Source organism: Danio rerio, chromosome 13 (genome assembly GCF_049306965.1).
Source record: "Danio rerio strain Tuebingen ecotype United States chromosome 13, GRCz12tu, whole genome shotgun sequence".
NCBI lineage: Eukaryota > Metazoa > Chordata > Actinopteri > Cypriniformes > Danionidae > Danio > Danio rerio.
Genome location: NC_133188.1, coordinates 52,716,058 through 52,734,610, shown reverse-complemented (window position 1 = coordinate 52,734,610; position 18,553 = coordinate 52,716,058). Strand labels below are relative to the sequence as shown.

At 36.7% G+C, this 18,553-nt stretch overlaps 1 protein-coding gene and 1 long non-coding RNA gene across 15 annotated transcripts in view; one reads left to right on the top strand and one right to left on the bottom strand.

The window, feature by feature from the left end:
- Positions 1–18,553, bottom strand: part of LOC100331556 (signal induced proliferation associated 1 like 2) — an 823,625-nt gene that overhangs the window by 586,873 nt on the left and 218,199 nt on the right. For 7 of the 14 annotated variants that reach the window (XM_073920327.1, XM_073920319.1, XM_073920321.1 and 4 more), the window contains one exon: positions 215–621. The exons of 2 other annotated variants lie outside the window; for them this stretch is intronic. In XM_073920327.1, coding sequence (XP_073776428.1) covers positions 215–621 — 407 coding nt within the window. The remainder of the gene's footprint in view (positions 1–214; positions 622–18,553) is intronic. 5 more of the 14 variants (XM_073920320.1, XM_073920323.1, XM_073920328.1 and 2 more) reach the window with 1 other exon arrangement.
- Positions 5,979–18,553, top strand: part of LOC141377082 (uncharacterized) — a 62,955-nt gene continuing 50,380 nt past the window's right edge. Inside the window, exons 1-2 of the long non-coding RNA XR_012389002.1 lie at positions 5,979–7,968; positions 8,343–9,950. This is a non-coding gene — a long non-coding RNA (uncharacterized lncRNA). The remainder of the gene's footprint in view (positions 7,969–8,342; positions 9,951–18,553) is intronic.

Sequence of the window (18,553 nt, the reverse complement as noted above, 5' to 3'; positions counted from 1 at the left end):
AAAGGAACAGGCTACAAAAAGAGGGACACATTGCTCTGAGCACAAACTGAGCTTATTCTGACTGATAGAATGAATAATCTAATGGGTATTTTGAGCTGAAACTTTAAAAACACAATATGGAGACACCGAAGGTTTATCTTACTTCTTGTAAAAGCGGTCAAATAGGAGCCCTTTAAAAACAGATTAACAAGTGACCAACAGACCTAGAACTCACCTAGAATGAGAGGAAATCTCGCTCAGGTCTCCCATACTGCCATCTGCAGGGTTGTGTCCGGTGGCCAGATCAGCGGCGTAGGTTTGGGGAAGGTATAACCTGTTGTGGTCCTCTTCTGTAGGCCCTTCTTCTGTCAGCTCGGGCGTCCAGGGGTGGCCCGGATCAGACGCGCCCCGGCCCTGCAGCATGACGCGGGAAGCTGGAGCACCGGCGCCCCCTGGAGTCATGCTGCAGGGAGCAGTGTCGATCCCGCTGTCTGTGGACGCTCCTTTAATGTAGGTGAGACCCAGCATCTCAGGATCCATCAGGTCACCGGAGCCGAAGTGCTTCTCATCACTGTTACTGCTGGAGGCGTTGCTGGACAGAGTGTTGCTGCTGGAGTGGCTGGAGTTTTTATCGCCGCCCTGCTGGAGAGACACAATATAACACAATAAAGAAATATTCATATTTGGACACATCTTAATGCAAAAAGCTAGAATCCATCCAGAAAACCTTAGCAATCATCTAGCATTGTGCTAAAAACATGAGCAGATAACACTTTACAATAAGGTTGCATTAGTTAATGCTAGTTAATGTAATTACTAACATGAAAAAAAAACTATAGAAAATACATTTATTACAGTATTTATTCATGGTTATTACTGTTAGCTAATGGAAATAAATTAGTTCACTGTTGAACAAGTAACTGTCAAGCATATTCTTTCTTTCTTACTATCTATCCATCCATCTGTCTACTTATCCATCCATCTATCTATCCATTCATCCATACGTTTATCTATTCATCTGTCCATCCATTCATTCATCCATCCATCCATCCATCCATCCATCCATCCATCCATCCATCCATCCATCCATCCATCCATCCATCCATCTATCTATCTATCTATCTATCTATCTATCTATCTATCTATCTATCTATCTATCGACAAGCATATTCTTTCTTTCTTTCTTACTATCTATCCATCCATCTGTCTACTTATCCATCCATCTATCTATCCATTCATCCATCCAACCATCCATATATCCATCCATCAAACCATCCATCCATCCATCCATCCATCCATATGTTTATCTATTTATCCGTCCATCCATCCGTCCATCCATCCATCCATCCATCCATCCATCGGTCCATCTATTCTTACGTTTATCTATCCATCCATCCATCTATGCATCCATCCCTCTATCCATACGTTTATCTATCCATCTGTCCATTCATCCATCAATCCATCCATCCATCCATCTATCCATCCATCCATCCATCCATCCCTCTATCCATACGTTTATCTATCCATCTATCCATCTGTCCATCCATCCATCTATCTATCTATCTATCTATCTATCTATCTATCTATCTATCTATCTATCTATCTATCTATCTATCTATCTATCTATCCATCCATCCATCCATCCATCCATCCATCCATCCATCCATCCATCCATCCATCCATCCATCCATCCATCCATCCATCTATCTATCTATCTATCTATCTATCTATCTATCTATCTATCATCGATTCATCTGACTACTTATCCATCCGTCTATCTATCCTTTGTCTATGTTTCCATTCATCCATCCATCCAACCATCCATCCCTCCGTCCGTCCGTCCGTCCATCCATCCATTCATTCATCCCCCTATCCACCTATCTATCTATCTATCTATCTATCTATCTATCTATCTATCTATCTATCTATCTATCTATCTATCTATCTATCTATCTATCTATCTATCTATCTATCTATCTATCATCTATCTATCCATCCATCCATCCATCCATCCATCCATCCATCCATCCATCCATCCATCCATCCATCCATCCATCCATCCATCTATCTATCTATCTATCTATCTATCTATCTATCTATCTATCTATCTATCTATCTATCAGTCTATCTGTCTGTCTACCTATTCATCTGCATATCTATCCATTCACCTATCCATCCATCTACCTATCAATCGGTCTATCCATCGGTCTATCTATCCATCCATCCATCCATCCATCCCTCCGTCAAACTATCTATCTTTGTCTATCCATCTATCAATCCATCCATCTATTAATCCATCTGTCTATCCATCCATCTATCAATCTATCCATCCATCTATTTATCCATCTGTCTACCTATCTACCTGTCTACCTATCTATCTGTCCGTCCATCCATCCATCTATTGATCCATCCATCGATCCATCTATCTGTCTATCCATCTATCTGTCTGTCTTTCTATCCTCTATCCATCCATCCATCCACCTACAAATTTGTCTATCTAATTATACGTTTATCTATCCATCCATCCATTGATCTATCCATCTGCCTACCCATCCACCTGTCTACAAATTCATCTGTCTATCTATCTGTGTATCTATCTATCTATCTATCTATCTATCTATCTATCTATCTATCTATCTATCTATCTATCTATCTATCTATCTATCTATCTATCTATCTATCTATCTATCTGTCTCCGTCCGTCCGTTTATCCATCCATCCATCTATCAATCCATCCATCCATCCATCCATCCATCCATCCATCTACATATAAACAAAATAATAACAAAATAACAAATAAGATATCAATTATTACAATAACAAATACAGAAATATAATATCAAACTTACAATGTCAGAAATAAATGTATGGACACGCATTTATATATTTATATATATTATAAATTTATATGTGTGGACGTGTAAAAAAATTATGTATGAAAACATGCAAATATATATTTTGTAATATATAAAACAAACATTTTACTTTAACCACATTATAAAAATCATATTTTACACAATAAAAACTACCTCACATTTCAGCACACATTACAAATCCTCCCATTGTCTGAGATTTCCTGCATGCTGGCATATTTTATTTATGATCCATAATTGTAATTAGCAGATGGAAAGCGAGTTGCATTGACTGTCATATCCTGTCATGTGACACCTTCTTTAGTCCGAACTAATATCATGCCAATTTCAATGTACCACTGCGCACAGCAAAGACCAGCAGAAAACTAATTACTGTGAGCTAATGAATAATTCCGAGACTGCTAATGTATGCAAATATGAACTGTATTCATTAATTAGCGTGCAGACAAAAGCTGTAATAAATCAAGACAGCAGAAAGCCTATAGTGAAGGCGCCATGTACATCTCCCAACAGCATCACAGACAAAACAACAGCGAGATCAAGCAGGATTATTCATCAGGTATTGATATACAGTTGAAGGCAGTATTATTAACTTGTTTTTCTTTTTCAAATATTTCCCAAATGACGTAGAACAGATTCAGGAATTTTTCACAGTATTTCCTATATTTTTTTATTCTGGAGAAAGTCTTGTTTGTTTTATTTCGGCTAGAATAAAAACAGTAAAAAAAAATTTTACAAACTCTTTTAAGGTCAATGTTATTAGTTCACGTAAGCAGCTTACAAGGAAAGAGATTGGTTTGAGGATGATGACCGCTGGACGTGACCGAATTGAAGGACATTATATTTGCTTTACATGCAGGGACGGACTGGGACAAAAATTTAGCCCTGGCACTGTTGCCACACCAGCCCACATTACCACACCGACACAGCCCCACCCACGGACACGCACATTCACTATTTATTTTGGTGTAAAGATAAATAATATGACGTTTTTGGCAGATTTAGATTAAGTCCGAGTAACCTTGGATTGGGTTGGCCGATCTTGAAACCAGGCGGCAGTTGCCGATTGCGCCAAATGCTTAACATTTATTATTATTATTTTTATCATCATCATAATATCACATCTAGCAAGAGATAAAAGCTGTCTGCACTTAAAAACAATACATATTAAAAAAAAACTGACCGGCCCACATTTAAAAATTGGTCCGGCCCTTCTGGCATTTGCCAGAATTGCCAGATGGCCAGTCCGCCCCTGTTTACATGGATGGCTGGTATTATGTTTTGCGTCAAATTATTAAATGATTTCGATTAACTCTTTCTCTGCCGCTGATAAGAGAAAACAACATTGACGAGTTTTATGGCAATCCGTGTTTTAGGTGTATTATGGTGAGAGAAGCCCTACTGCTGTGTTCACACCAGATGCGGAACGCAGGGATAAATAGCGATATTCGTAATATCGTATACGTAAATAGCCACGTGAACATTTGAGTTTACTTGCTTCATTCGCGTGTCAAATTCACTTCAGAACAGACGCAGATTTGTGTAATGGGCAGGGCTTCTGTCTGCCCGGTGACTCCAGCTTCATTGCTAAGTTACTACCATAGATTTTATTTAAAAAATAACAGTGTTCATGTGCTTTATGAAGGCTGAAAAACAGCGCTGATACATTTAGGGCCGTGTCTTGAGTCCACTAGATCCTTTCAGAGGCGCATCCAGGGCTGTGAGCTCATAAACTCCTCCAGAAACTGAACCTGCATGATGGAGGCTTTCAGCTGTGCTTCTGACTGAACCGAGCCCAATTTATTTTTTGATTAAAGATTTTCAAATAGTACAAACAAAAAAAGACAATCAGACAAACAAACAAACAAACAAACAAACAAACCATACCTGAGCGCTGCGAATTTAATAAACATTTACAAATGTAAGTTTAAAATAGAAAAATAATAATAAATAAAAAATAAATAAAATAGTCAAAACAAAACAGAAGAAGTAACTCTTTTAAAATACAATTTTTTTTTGAATGGAGAGGTTCATAAGGCTCCTGAATTTGTCCTGTTTGTGGTTGAGGTCATGAGTTAATTTTTCCAAAGAATTTTTACGACGTTAATAATATACATTTCTTAGCCAGAATTGTAAGACTTGTCAACAGAGGTTTGAGCTCTGAGTCAAAAAAGGTCTTCAGGAATGCCATTCAACTAAAAAAGTGAGCGGGAGAAAATAAAACGTTTTCCAATTATCTCCTGAATTGCAGAATGAACCCCTCTCCAAAATGGTTGGATGTAAATACAGTACCAGGATACATGAAAACAGTGCGAATGTCCGCTTAAGTTCAGATTTTTGAACTCGAGCGATTCGCGCTTTAAGCATGTCAAACGTGCAAAACGCTCAATTCGCGCCACTCCATTCGCACAATTCGCCGCACGCCATTCGCGTGTATCACGCCGCAGGATGTACATTCAAACGTTTACATTGACCAAATTAAGAGATATACAACCTTCCTTTGGCGTAATCCTTTAATCTGGGAATTACCAACACAAAATCAATGAAAAAAATGTTTTTTCGATTGTCTTCAGAACAAACCACTGTTATACAATGACTTGCCTAATTTCCCTAACTTGCCTAATTAACCTAGTTAATCCTTTAAATATCACTTTAAGCTGAATACTAGTGTCTTGAGGAATATCTAGTTAAATATTATGTACTGTCATCATGGAAAAGATAAAAGAAATCGGTAACACTTTAGAATAACTATCCATTATAACTAGTTAATAGACCATAAATAAACTGTTAGTTAACAAATTTTAAATGACTTGTTAAATAAAAGTTTGTTAATTATTTACAACTGTGCCTTATAGATGAGCAATGGATAACTTACAAGCCGTTAGTTGACAAGTTGTAAATGACTTCTTAACTGTATTTTAATGATTTATAACTATACCTCATAAATTATTAAAATATCATGAACAAGCTGTTAGTAAATGACTTAATAAAGACTTGTTAAGTATCAGTTATGGTGTGTATATGTTATTGGGATGTTATTCTAAAGTTGCAGCTATTTTTCATTTATTAACTTTTAGTAAATGAGGAATAGTTGCAACTTTAGAATAACGTCCCAATAACATGCTTAAGCTAATAACTAACACTTAACTATTATATTTGCTCACACTTTACAGACGAGAGTTGTTTATCGTTTGTTAACCATCTACTAATACCAGAGAATCTTTGTAGAACTGCAAATGGATGGAATAAGTTCAAGCTACAGAAGTTTGATGTAATATTTAAAATATAAAAGGTTTGTTTCTAAACCTTGTTCCACTTATAGGCTTTTCTGTGTGCTGTGTTTTACCAAAGAAACTCCACAGATTACATGTTAAACGTTGTGTTGAATGTATAGAAACACACATACTGAACCATCACATGGCAGTACAACAGTATGCAAGAATACAAACCCATGATATGCAACATGAAAACAAAATAAATAAAAATGTAAAATTACACCAGTGGTCTAATAAAAAAGTTTCACTGGTGTTATTAAATGGTGAACAACTGATCTGTAAAGTGTGAGTAAATATAATAGTTAAGTGTTAGTTATTAGCTTAAGCATGTTATTGGGATGTTATTCTAAAGTTTCAACTATTCCTCATTTACTAACAGTTAATAAATGAAGAATAGCTGCAACTTTAGAATAACGTCCCGATAACATATATACACTATTAACTGATACTTAACAAGCCTTTATTAAGTTATTTACTAACAGCTTGTTCATGATCTATTACTAATTGATTAGGTATAGTTATAAATCATTAAAATACAGTAAAGAAGTCATTTACAACTTGTTAACTAACAGCTTGTAAGTTATCTATTAGCCATCTAAAAGGCACAGTTATAAATAATTAAACTATTAACTTTTATTTAACAAGTCATTTATAACTTGTTAACTAACAGTTTATTAATGGTCTATTAACTAGTTATAACGAATAGTTATTCTAAAGTGTTACCAAGAAATCAGTTATTAGAAATGAGCTATTAAAACTATTATGTTTAGAAATGTGTTAAAGAAAATGCTCTCTCTCCCTCCAGAAAATAGAGGGGGGGGTATACAGGAGGGCTAATAATTCAGACTTCAACTGTAGATGCTAAAAGGCAAACAGACAATAGCATAATTAAGAGACTGTGATCCTGAAATTAAGCTGCCTTTTTATATAGACTGGCGTGAAATGATCCGGCGCTCTCATTAATGCAGCTGTAAAGCACATTCCTCTTAATGTGGATAATGAGACGCTCCTTTAATCTTTCATGGTTTTTTAGATTTGTTCAAAGGGTCTGTAGCTCTTTATCACAGACACACACACGCATCTAAGGCCGCATTTACACTGCGCTGTTTAAGTGACTCAATTCCGATTTTTTCCTCTCATGTGGCACAGATGGGATATAGCCCGTGTACGTGTAAGCAGGCAGGGGCGTAGCACCAAATTCTGGGCCCTGTACCCTCTCAATGTCAGTGGGCCCCCTACACTTTTTTTTAATTATTTGAATATAAACATGCACAAATAGTGTTTTAATCTATAATCAAATCAGATTATAATAATGACTGGTTCTTTCATTCACCACCAAATTGATGCATTTGGCCTACTTGTGCTCAAATACCTTTAAACCGTAGGCTACATCGGGTTTGTGTACTGACATTTTGATCCATGATACTGATGCAAGTTTTGATTTAAAAACATTTATTTTTGAACAGGAGAACACGAGACAACTGTACCCTCAGAAACGCTAGCTGGCCTGGCCCATAATTTACTTACAGCAACAAGCAGCCTGGTTGACAAACTAAGCTAAAGATTTAACATTAGCATACATACATTACAGGGCTCGAAGTTAACTTTTTTACTTGGTAGCACTGGTGCTCCCAACTTCAAAAAGTTAGGAGCATCCCAAAAAATTTAGGAGCATCCATTTTCTTTTTAGTTATGTGCCGATCTTGATTCTTAATGGCCGATTTTGATTAGCACACGTACATCTCGGAGATGTCTATTTGACGTCTGCATTCACATCTGCAAGACATCTACAAGACGTTTCCTATCAGATGTGAAATAGACTTCTATTAGACATCTTTAATGTAATGTGTATTTTTATATAGCGCATTTATTGTGTATGGCAATACACCCAAAGCGCTTCACAATCATGAGGGGGGTCTCTCCACACCACCACCAGTGTGCAGCATCCACTTGGATGATGCGACGGCTGCCACAGGACAATGGCGCCAGTGCGCTCACCACACACCAGCTATTGGTGGAGTGGAGAGACAGTGATCGAGCCAATTCGGTGGAAGGGGATGATTGGGAGGCCATGATCGTATCGGCCGACAGAGGGACTTTAGCCAGGACACCGGGGTTACACCCCTGCTCTTTCACGAGAAGTGCCTTGGGATTTTTAATGACCACAGAGAGTCAGGACCTCGGTTTAACGTCTCATCCGAAAGACGTCTTTAAGATGTTTGCGATTCAGAATGTGTGTAAAACTGACATCAAACAGACGTCTGCCAGACTTTTGTATACAGCAGGTGCTTTCCAGATCAAGAGATCTTTAACAGACATCTTGCAGACGTATACAGACACAAAATATCTAATACAATGGCATTTCAACCTTTATACCATTAAAAGGGATAAATCAAGTATATAATTTCTTATATTAGTATTACTTAATTGTTTAGATTTTTAAAAGGCACATTAACTTCTTTCACATTTACACATGGATCGATAATTGCAATAATTTGACCATAAACAGCTGAAAAAATTTATTGGAAATAAAAATTCATTTTCTGTCACAAGGGGGCGCTTTAGAAGCGCTGAAATATTACGGTTTCCCTAGTAATGACTGTACCCAAATCAGCATTATATGCGACCAAAATGGTCGCAATTTCGAGCCCTGCATTAGCAGCAGCTGTCTGAAGTTGACTATGTTAACTTTAATTAGATGTAGTTTCATAACAAGCAAACTCAGTTCACCTTTTGAAAAGAAAGCAGTCATCAGCTGCTTCCCCTCATTCTGCCTCCTTTCTTTTTCCTTCCTGTCTTTCTTTTTTTGAAAGCCCGATTTGGGCTTTTTGCGCAGCATGATCAGGCTCTAGACTCGTTTGCCGCCGGCTGCCGTCTATGGGCGGACTAAACCATTTCGTGGAGGGTGGGGGGGTGTTATCAATATATTTTGAAATAAATAATGACATTGACATCAATTGGAGGGGCCAATTAATTCGAAGTAGGCTACAAAAAAATTAATAATAAAATATTGGTGGGATTTCATGGGCCCTCTGCCTAGACGGGGCCCTGGGTAGTCAGGTCCACTTTTCCCCCCACTACCACGCCCATGTAAGCAGGAGCAAATCACATGCATTCCGATTTACTCAAATCAGATTCAGGCCTTGTTCATAGGTGGAAATGCATCCGATATGAATCGGATCTGTATTCTTGTGTCTGCAGTGCAAGCAGGTAGATCGGATTTTCACCGTTTAATGCGAGTCGTGTGTCATCAAAAACCGTAGCGAATGACGTCAAGTCTGACAGTTTTATTTCAGAACAGACTTCAGCAGAGTCCCAAACCTTAAATCTCATACACGAGGACTTATGCCGAGTTCAGGCTGCATGATTTTGAAAGTAGTCGTGTCACAGATGTTTTCACACTGCTTGACTATCTGGGCTAGCGTTTCATCGCTGCTTTGTTTACACTGCAAGATGGATCGGCGACAGGGACTTTCACATTGCATGACTTTACTATAGGAAGAATCGCAGACAACTTCGTCCAAACTACGTCTCACAGCCAAAAACACGTCGTATATCTTTTGTTATTAACTACATAATGAGAAAGAAGCCTTTAATGGGGTAGAAAATGTACATGTTTGCTCACCTGGGTTTAAAGGGAATTAGCCATTTCTCCTCAACGTTGATAATAAACTAATTTCTTTCTGTATGAAACGTCAAACAGACACAGTTGCTCCTGAGTCGCGTCAAACCTCCACTTGTTTTTCCTCCATTTCGTGGGTCTAAATAAACCGAAAAAGAGCGCTTTTAACTTCTCCCCCAGCCTCCCGCTGGCCTGCAGCAGGTTTACACACACAAGTGAATGCTGCTCTCTCATTGGCTGTAGGCCATCGCTGATGTTATTTTCAGTCAGAATAGTCTTTGATAGTTCATACTGTGTGATTGTCACTCACGTGCAAGAGTACCGATTTGCTTTTGATTACAGGCGAGTTCTCAAAACCTGTCGGCAAGCCAAAATCGGGGCTAAAATCACGCAGTCTGAACTCGGCATAAAACAGCTTTCATATTGTCATATAGCACGGGTATTTAAGCATATTAACGAGAGTGAGACAGCGCAACGTCCGCCACGTAACCAATATAAACTAATATAAAACTAGCGCATAGCTACATCACATGCATAAATCATGCCATGGACATTACATTAAGATGTCTAAAGGTTTACAAAACCCTATATATCAAAAGAAGATGCACAAATGAGAATCTTTCTGTCATAAACTATAGTAAAACAGCTTGTCAAAAGCTGCAAACAGATTACATACAGGAATAGAGAAAAGAGCGCTCTTTATATATCAGCTGTCAGTCAGCGCCCGCTCTTTTTTTCCTGGTCATTGCGCCTTTGCCGTGTGCTGTGCAAATGCAGACAATCGGATACGAGTCACTTTTAAAGGATGATGTAAGCAGCTCATCAAAAAACTCGGATACAGTCACTAAATCAGAATTGACCATCAAGATCTGCAGTGTCAATGCAGCACTGCGACCGGCCTTCGCCATTTCTCTATAGCGTTAATGAACATGCCATAAGACTGAAAATCATTGAAACAGCATGAGCTTCAGTGAAATGTGCTCTTGAAGTGATTGGATATCATACTTAACATGGTCTGGAATGTATTGAGGCATTACCTGCAGTTTCTCTTAATAGCAATGGTTAAATAACGTGATTAAAGAATGTAGTGATTGTATAATCAGGAAGAAAGGAGACGCTTCTCGCAGTCGGTGACGCCTCATTTGACAGAAATGACTTGTGATGGCATTAGTGTGAAATGAAGTAATAACATATATTTATCTTTGAGAAACATTCTCCTTTTGGAATGAGGATAATACAGGAATCTCAGACTGATAACTAGGCCCACACGGAATCTGCACGCACAGAATTCAGCAGATTTTTTAGCCCATCATTAATTCTGTTTATCTACTTGAGTAAATATGTGTGATCACCGAATTGATTGACAGCTGCGAATTAACATGTCCCGGTAGTCATGTGTATAATCTAGGGATGGGAAGATTAATCGATATGTATCGATACGCGGTCATGCGCGTGCACGATGCGAGTGCATCGGTAGAGCAGCAGAGGATGAATGAAATTTTGGAAGCAAATCGAGATGCATCGGTTTTTGCGAGATGCATCGGTTTTTCCGAGATACAGCTTATATTTTTAATATAGAATGTATTTTTTATTTATTAACAAGTGTTGTCAACCTGTTTTTGGCGCATAATTTAATCGACCTACATAAAGTAAGCCTTAGCAACGGATTTGCGGATGTATACACTTACACTACAACTCAGTGTATCAGGTGTGCGGATGAAGCTAGTGGTGCGCCCTCAGAAAGCGCGAGAAGCAAAACAAACATTTTATTCCCCACTGAGTTTTAAATCTAAAGTATGGCAAGCAACATTATGGATTTAAGGATGGACGACTTGACAGGACAGATGCAATTTGCAAAATGTGCCGCGCATCTGTAAAATACGCGGGCAGTACGACTAATCTGAAATCTCACTTGAAGCGGCGCCACGGTGTTGTTGTGAAAGCCTCTTCCAGTGTTCCTGCATCCCCGGCTTTCGCACTGCTTCAACTGTAGCTACCAGCTCCAAAAGTGGTGAGAAAAGCATTGCAAGTTTTTTTTTCCATGCGCAACAGTTTTGTGCGCTCTACGCCAATAACGAATGCTTTTGCATTGTTCATCTGCAAAGATATTCAGCCTAGTGTCACGGAGAACGAAGGGTTTAAACACCTCCTCCTGTTCATTTTTATTTAATTATAATAATAATAATAATATTAATAATAATAATGATAAAAATAATGGGTGTCCCGGTTGCACAGTGGGTAGTATGACCACCTCACAGCAAGAAGATTGCTGGTTTGTTATATTTTTATTAGCCTGTTGTTTACAGTGACAGCGATGCTTCAAAGCAGCATAACACTGCTAGTTCACCACCTTAAGTTTTGAATATTCAGTGGCAAAATATCTTTGTAAAACTTGTTTTCATAGTTGAAAAGCTAAATCACAATTCTTGTTGTGCAATGCTAAACCTTTATGTTGAAAGAGTGCAAATATATATATATATATATATATATATATATATATATATATATATATATATATATTAATATATATTGCACTTATACATTCTGTTTATCTTGAAAATACTTAAATAATATGTGCTATATGTTCTAAAATGGCCCTCTACTGTAAACTGACACTCTGGCTCTGAGAGAAAAGCCAGTTTGTAAAAAAAGTCTTGGTTTTGCTTGGTTAATAAATAATCAAACTCATTCAATGGCACAGCATCCTCTTTCACATCATCTCATAAACTTGATCTAATTAGTTAGTGCTGAAATATCGCATTGTATCGTGATATGGGTGTGAATGGTATCGTGTTGCATCGCAATATGTCACAAATGTATCGCTAATATATCGGATCGTATTCTTTGTATCGAGATGCGTATCGGATCGGCATTATAGCTTAGATGCCCAACCCTAGTATAATCATGTCAACAAGACAGGACGAGCGCAAAGCAACCGGGAATAAAAGCTCTGTTCAGTTTGCTAGAATCATCAATCATCATCAAGTGTGATCAAGAGTGAGATTTACAAGTTTAACATGTTTTAAAACAGTGCACGTGTGTAATGAAATACAGCGATTTACTTCAGCTTTACTTCATCAGCACAGCCGCCTGTCAGAACAATTATAAAGGAAGACACTTCAATCCCGGTTTGTGAACGTTAAATCAGGTTTATTTTGTACATAACAGATGTTTATACAGCAGTGGAGATTAGCCTGTATCCTGTCACATTTGTATGCAAAAAGAGTCCAAAGCTAAACGTGCACGCTGTCTGTGTGTGTGTGTGTGTCTGCTGCGCTGTGTATGTGTGTGTGTATCTGCGCTTGAACTTTGTATCGACACTGTGTGTGACTCATCGTTGCAACAAATGCATCAAATACTCTTTGGTAAAGTTCTTACTGTAGTACAGAAGTACAGTTCTCACAAACGCTGCGTGAGATCTGCTTCCTTTATGTCTGCCTGTTGTCTGAATCTGCTGAGGGAGGATGTTAAGGCACGCAGAAAGGCACGTAGAAAGTGGGCGGGGAAGACTCGCCTTAAAGACACAGTACAACAAAACCGCCTCTTGGTGCAATCAGGTATAAGACAGAATCTTATAAAGGGAAAAATAAAAAATCTTATGAGTGTTTTGAGCTGAAACTTTACAGACACATCCTGGAGAAACAAAAGACTCATATTAAATCTGAAAAAAGGGGTAACCTAGGTGCCCTTTAATAACTAAATAACTTAAACACGTAACATTCGATGGTGGCGTTAACCTAATTACCCTAGTTCAGCCTTTAAACGTCACTTTAAGCCGTAAAGAATATCTAGTCTAATATTATGTGCTGTCACCATGACAAAGATTAAATAAATCAGTTTTTAGAGATGAGTAATTAAAAGTAATATGTTTAGAAATGTGTTGAAGAAATCTTCTCTCCGTTAAACTGAAATTGGGGAAAAAATATACAGAGGGGCGAATAATTCAGGAGGTTTGGTGCTCCGGGGTCACAGCTAAACTTTTAATACCCTGATTTGGTGCAAGTTGGCCCTAAATTACTGTCAAATAACCCTTTTTTAATTTATTTTATTTAATTGTTTTTGAAGCATCAACAAGATACTTTTTCCCTATAAATTTTAGGGATTACTCTTTGACTACCAACTTAAAACAATACACATATAACAATTAAAATATAAATAATACTGAATTTATTACATTTATTTTACATAGCTCATTAAATTCAAAATATTTTGAATAATATAATATAATATAATATAATATAATATAATATAATATAATATAATATAATATAATATAATATAATAAAATATAATATAATGTAATATAATATAATATAATATAATAATATAACATAATAATATGATATAAAATAACATAATATAAAATAACATAATATAAAACAATATAATATAATATAACATAATATAAAAAATATACAGAGGGGCGAATAATTCAGGAGGTTTTGTGCGGGGTCACAGCTAAACTTTTAATACCCTGATTTGGTGCAAGTTGGCCCTAAATTACTGTCAAATAACCCTTTTTTAATTTATTTTATTTTATTGTTTTTGAAGCATCAACAAGATACTTTTTCCCTATAAATTTTAGGGATTACTTTTTGACTACCAACTTAAAACAATACACATATAACAATTAAAATATAAATAATACTGAATTTATTACATTTATTTTACATAGCTCATTAAATTCAAAATATTTTGAATAATATAATATAATATAATATAATATAATATAATATAATATAATATAATATAATATAATATAATATAACATAATAATATGATATAAAATAACATAATATAAAATAACATAATATAAAACAATATAATATAATATAACATAATATAAAAAATATACAGAGGGGCGAATAATTCAGGAGGTTTTGTGCTCCGGGGTCACAGCTGAACTTTTAATACCCTGATTTGGTGCAAGTTGGCCCTAAATTACTGTCAAATAACCCTTTTTTTTATTTATTTTATTTAATTGTTTTTGAAGCATCAACAAGATACTTTTTCCCTATAAATTTTAGGGATTATTCTTTGACTACCAACTTAAAACAATACACATATAACAATTAAAATGTAAATAATACTGAATTTATTACATTTATTTTATATAGCTCATTAAATTCAAAATATTTTGAATAATATAATATAATATAATATAATATAATATAATATAATATAATATAATATATTATAATATAATATAATATAATATAATATAATATAATATAATATAATATAATATAATATAATATAATATAACATAACATAACATAATAATATGATATAAAATAACATAATATAAAATAACATAATATAAAACAATATAATATAATATAACATAATATAAAAAATATACAGAGGGGCGAATAATTCAGGAGGTTTTGTGCTCCGGGGTCACAGCTGAACTTTTAATACGTGCATTTACACACACATGAGCCTGTTGTTTGGAGACCCCTGAAGCTCAGCATTAAACGGTGGTCATTTACTCTGAACTGAGCGCCGGTGGTCAGAAGCTATTACTGGAGCAGCGCGTGTGAGATACTGGCTAAAACCAGCACTGAAGGTGAAGCGGAGGAACTCCAGCACGGCCCTGATAATGGCAGCACCAAGGGCAGACTGACCTTATCTCTGTTCATTCATCACACTGACACACACGCGCTCTGACAGCTTCGTCTGTGTGTGTGTGTGTTTGTGTGTTTGTGTGTGTGTGGATGCAGCACACAAATCAGACACTTGAGGAAAAACTACAGATGGAGCCTTTTCACAAGACTGTTATGACACGTTTAACGGTCACCAGCATCTTGGATCCTTGAAAATTTGTAATATTTAGATTTTTTTTTAATAGAGGATGAATATTTATATGTATTTATGTATTTAGCATATCATCTTTGCATAACATGAGAAAAACTATTAGGCTTTAGGTATTTCCAGAGGTGTAAAGAGTAGTTCATTAGAAGTTTCCCAGACAGAGCAGGTACACAATGTCACTTTTAAAACGTGTGCATAAACAGCTAGGAAGGAAAGAAATATTTATTTTATAATCATGTTAATCATTTTATAATTATTCCATAAAATTGTTCTTTAACTTAATTTGTTAAGAAAGCTTTAGGGCGGCAGGATCAAAGATGATAATTATTTTATTTCAAGTCTGTAAGACCTTTTTGAGTTAATATTTAGGTCATTCACAAAAATATACCATTTAAATTGTTCATGGGACTGAATGCAGTAAATAGTCTGTATAAAAAGGTTGAAAATAAACCTGTGCAAACAATCCAGCCTTTATAACCAACTTATTTAAGAACAGATGATACTACATTAAAATATTTCTAGTCTTTTAATAAGCATGTTGTGTACAAGATAGAGATGGTATGAAAAGTGAATTGTTTGTTTTTAAATTTGTGAATCGGAATTTGTCCAATAATAAACCTGAAACACACGTGGTTGTTGTCATACTGTGAACTCAGCCAATTGTGTAATAACGGTGTCATCATCTCAGCACCTCTAGTTGCTCTTCAGACGCTGCTCCGGCTGAATAATATGTCTGATCTCGGAGCGCTGTCGCGGTACATTGATGCCACATGTGACAGTCACGTGGGTTGGTGGAGCGTCAATCCGAACAAAAATTCTAACCAGCATGCACCTCATTAAGACAGATTGCGATCGATCTGGCTGCATGAAGTCGAACACACCGGTTGACTCGAGAACATGTGATCGGAGAAGTCCAATTCACAAATGAATTATTCAGTCCAATTTGTGAACCGATTAAACAGGTTAAGCAAATTCCAAAATCAAACACCACTATAACATCTCTGAGCAGAGGATGATGAATAACTTTGAACTTTTAATGAAATTTACACTATTTTGGAATATAAAGGAGTAAAAGTAAAACCTTTCTAAAATAAAAAAAATCCTCTGCTAAAATAAAGATAATTAAAAATATAATTAAGTATGGTAGTGAAATAAAAATACTTGGTTAGTGTCCACCCTCATTACTTTAGAGGAGCTGGAGAAGTTTCCGGATCTGTTTCCACTTGTGCTGCGTGATTATTATACGCTTCATATGTGAAGTGTAAATCTGGCTGACCACAGTAAACCACAATCTGACGCTAACTTTCCCTGAGGGGCTTCAGTGGGATTATAAATGAGTCTGCATCTATAAACATACAGTTGCGTATATAAACAAACGCCTCACGCTGGCCGGCCAACTAACCAGCTCAATTATAAAATATAGCTGCAAGCAGCAATTAAGGGGCCAAGCACTATTGGCCATAAGGTGGCGCTGCTCCAGACGTTTTTGAGTACTTTCAGGGCATGGGGTTGAAGATGCATACCATGTTTTGTAATGATATGTGAATGTGTTGGTAAAATATAGCATTTTTGGCCAAAAAACGAAATGGGTGACGCCCAAAATGGCTGACCTGTGAAAATCAGACATCATTCGACTCGGCATGCTCTGCCGGATGTAATGAGACCAGTTTCATGAGTTTCGGACGAAAGGTTGAGACGTTATAAGCCAAAAAGCAAGTTTTTAGTATCTCCGGACCACTAGGGGGCAGTGCGCCGAAACTCCGCAATTAACCTTAGACCCTAGTTGTCATAACACACACCAAGTTTGGTGTGAATCGGTGAATGCGTTAAAGAGATATCGCCTCAAGTACATTTTCGCAAGTTCTACGTTAAATTAGTTCGCAAGTTAAACGAAAACAGTTGGTCTAATCAACTTGAATTCCATAACTTTTGGTTGGCATGGTCTGTAGATCAAGTGATTCAATTTGGGTAAAAATCGGAGACACGGCCTAGGACGAGTTCGATCAAATAGGTTTTTCGAAAAATTTAAAATAGCGCGAAAAATTTCATGACGGAAAATGACGTCATAGGGTGCGTTTGAATCGGACTGAGCCAAGGAATCAGAGGAAAAAAGAATTTTGATTGTAGCCCATTCGGTTCAAAAGTTATGATGATAAATGTATGTGAAAGTTTGGACAAGTGGTGGCGCTAGAGAGTTTGGTTTTGAGACTTCATAATTGGCCTGATTAATGTTAATGCTGGCCTCTATAATTGTGCCAAATTATACAACTTTCCCGCATACGCCTATATGGGCTGCCATTCAAATCTGGCGGAAGAAACGGAAGAAGAAGAAGAAGAAGAAGAATAATAATAATAAATATAGCTGCAAGCAGCAATTAAGGGGCCAAGCACTATTGGCCATAAGGTGGCGCTGCTCCAGACGTTTTTGAGTACTTTCAGGGCATGGGGTTGAAGATGCATACCATGTTTTGTAATGATATGTGAATGTGTTGGTAAAATATAGCATTTTTGGCCAAAAATCGAAATGGGCGACGCCCAAAATGGCTGACCTGTAAAAATCAGACATCATTCGACTCGGCATGCTCTGCCAGATGTAATGAGACCAGTTTCATGAGTTTCGGACGAATGGTTGAGACGTTATAAGCCAAAAAGCAAGTTTTTAGTATCTCCGGACCACTAGGGGGCAGTGCGCCGAAACTCCGCAATTAACCTCAGACCCTAGTTGTCATAACACACACCAAGTTTGTTGTGAATCGGTGAATGCGTTACAGAGATATCTCCTCAAGTCCATTTTCGCAAGTTCTACGTTAAATTAGTTCGCAAGTTAAACAAAAACGGTTGGTCTAATCAACTTGAATTCCATAACTTTTGGTTGGCATGGTCTGTAGATCATGTGATTAAATTTTGGTGAAAATCGGAGACACGGCCTAGGACGAGTTCGATCAAATAGGTTTTTCGAAAAATTTAAAATAGCGCGAAAAAAGTCATGA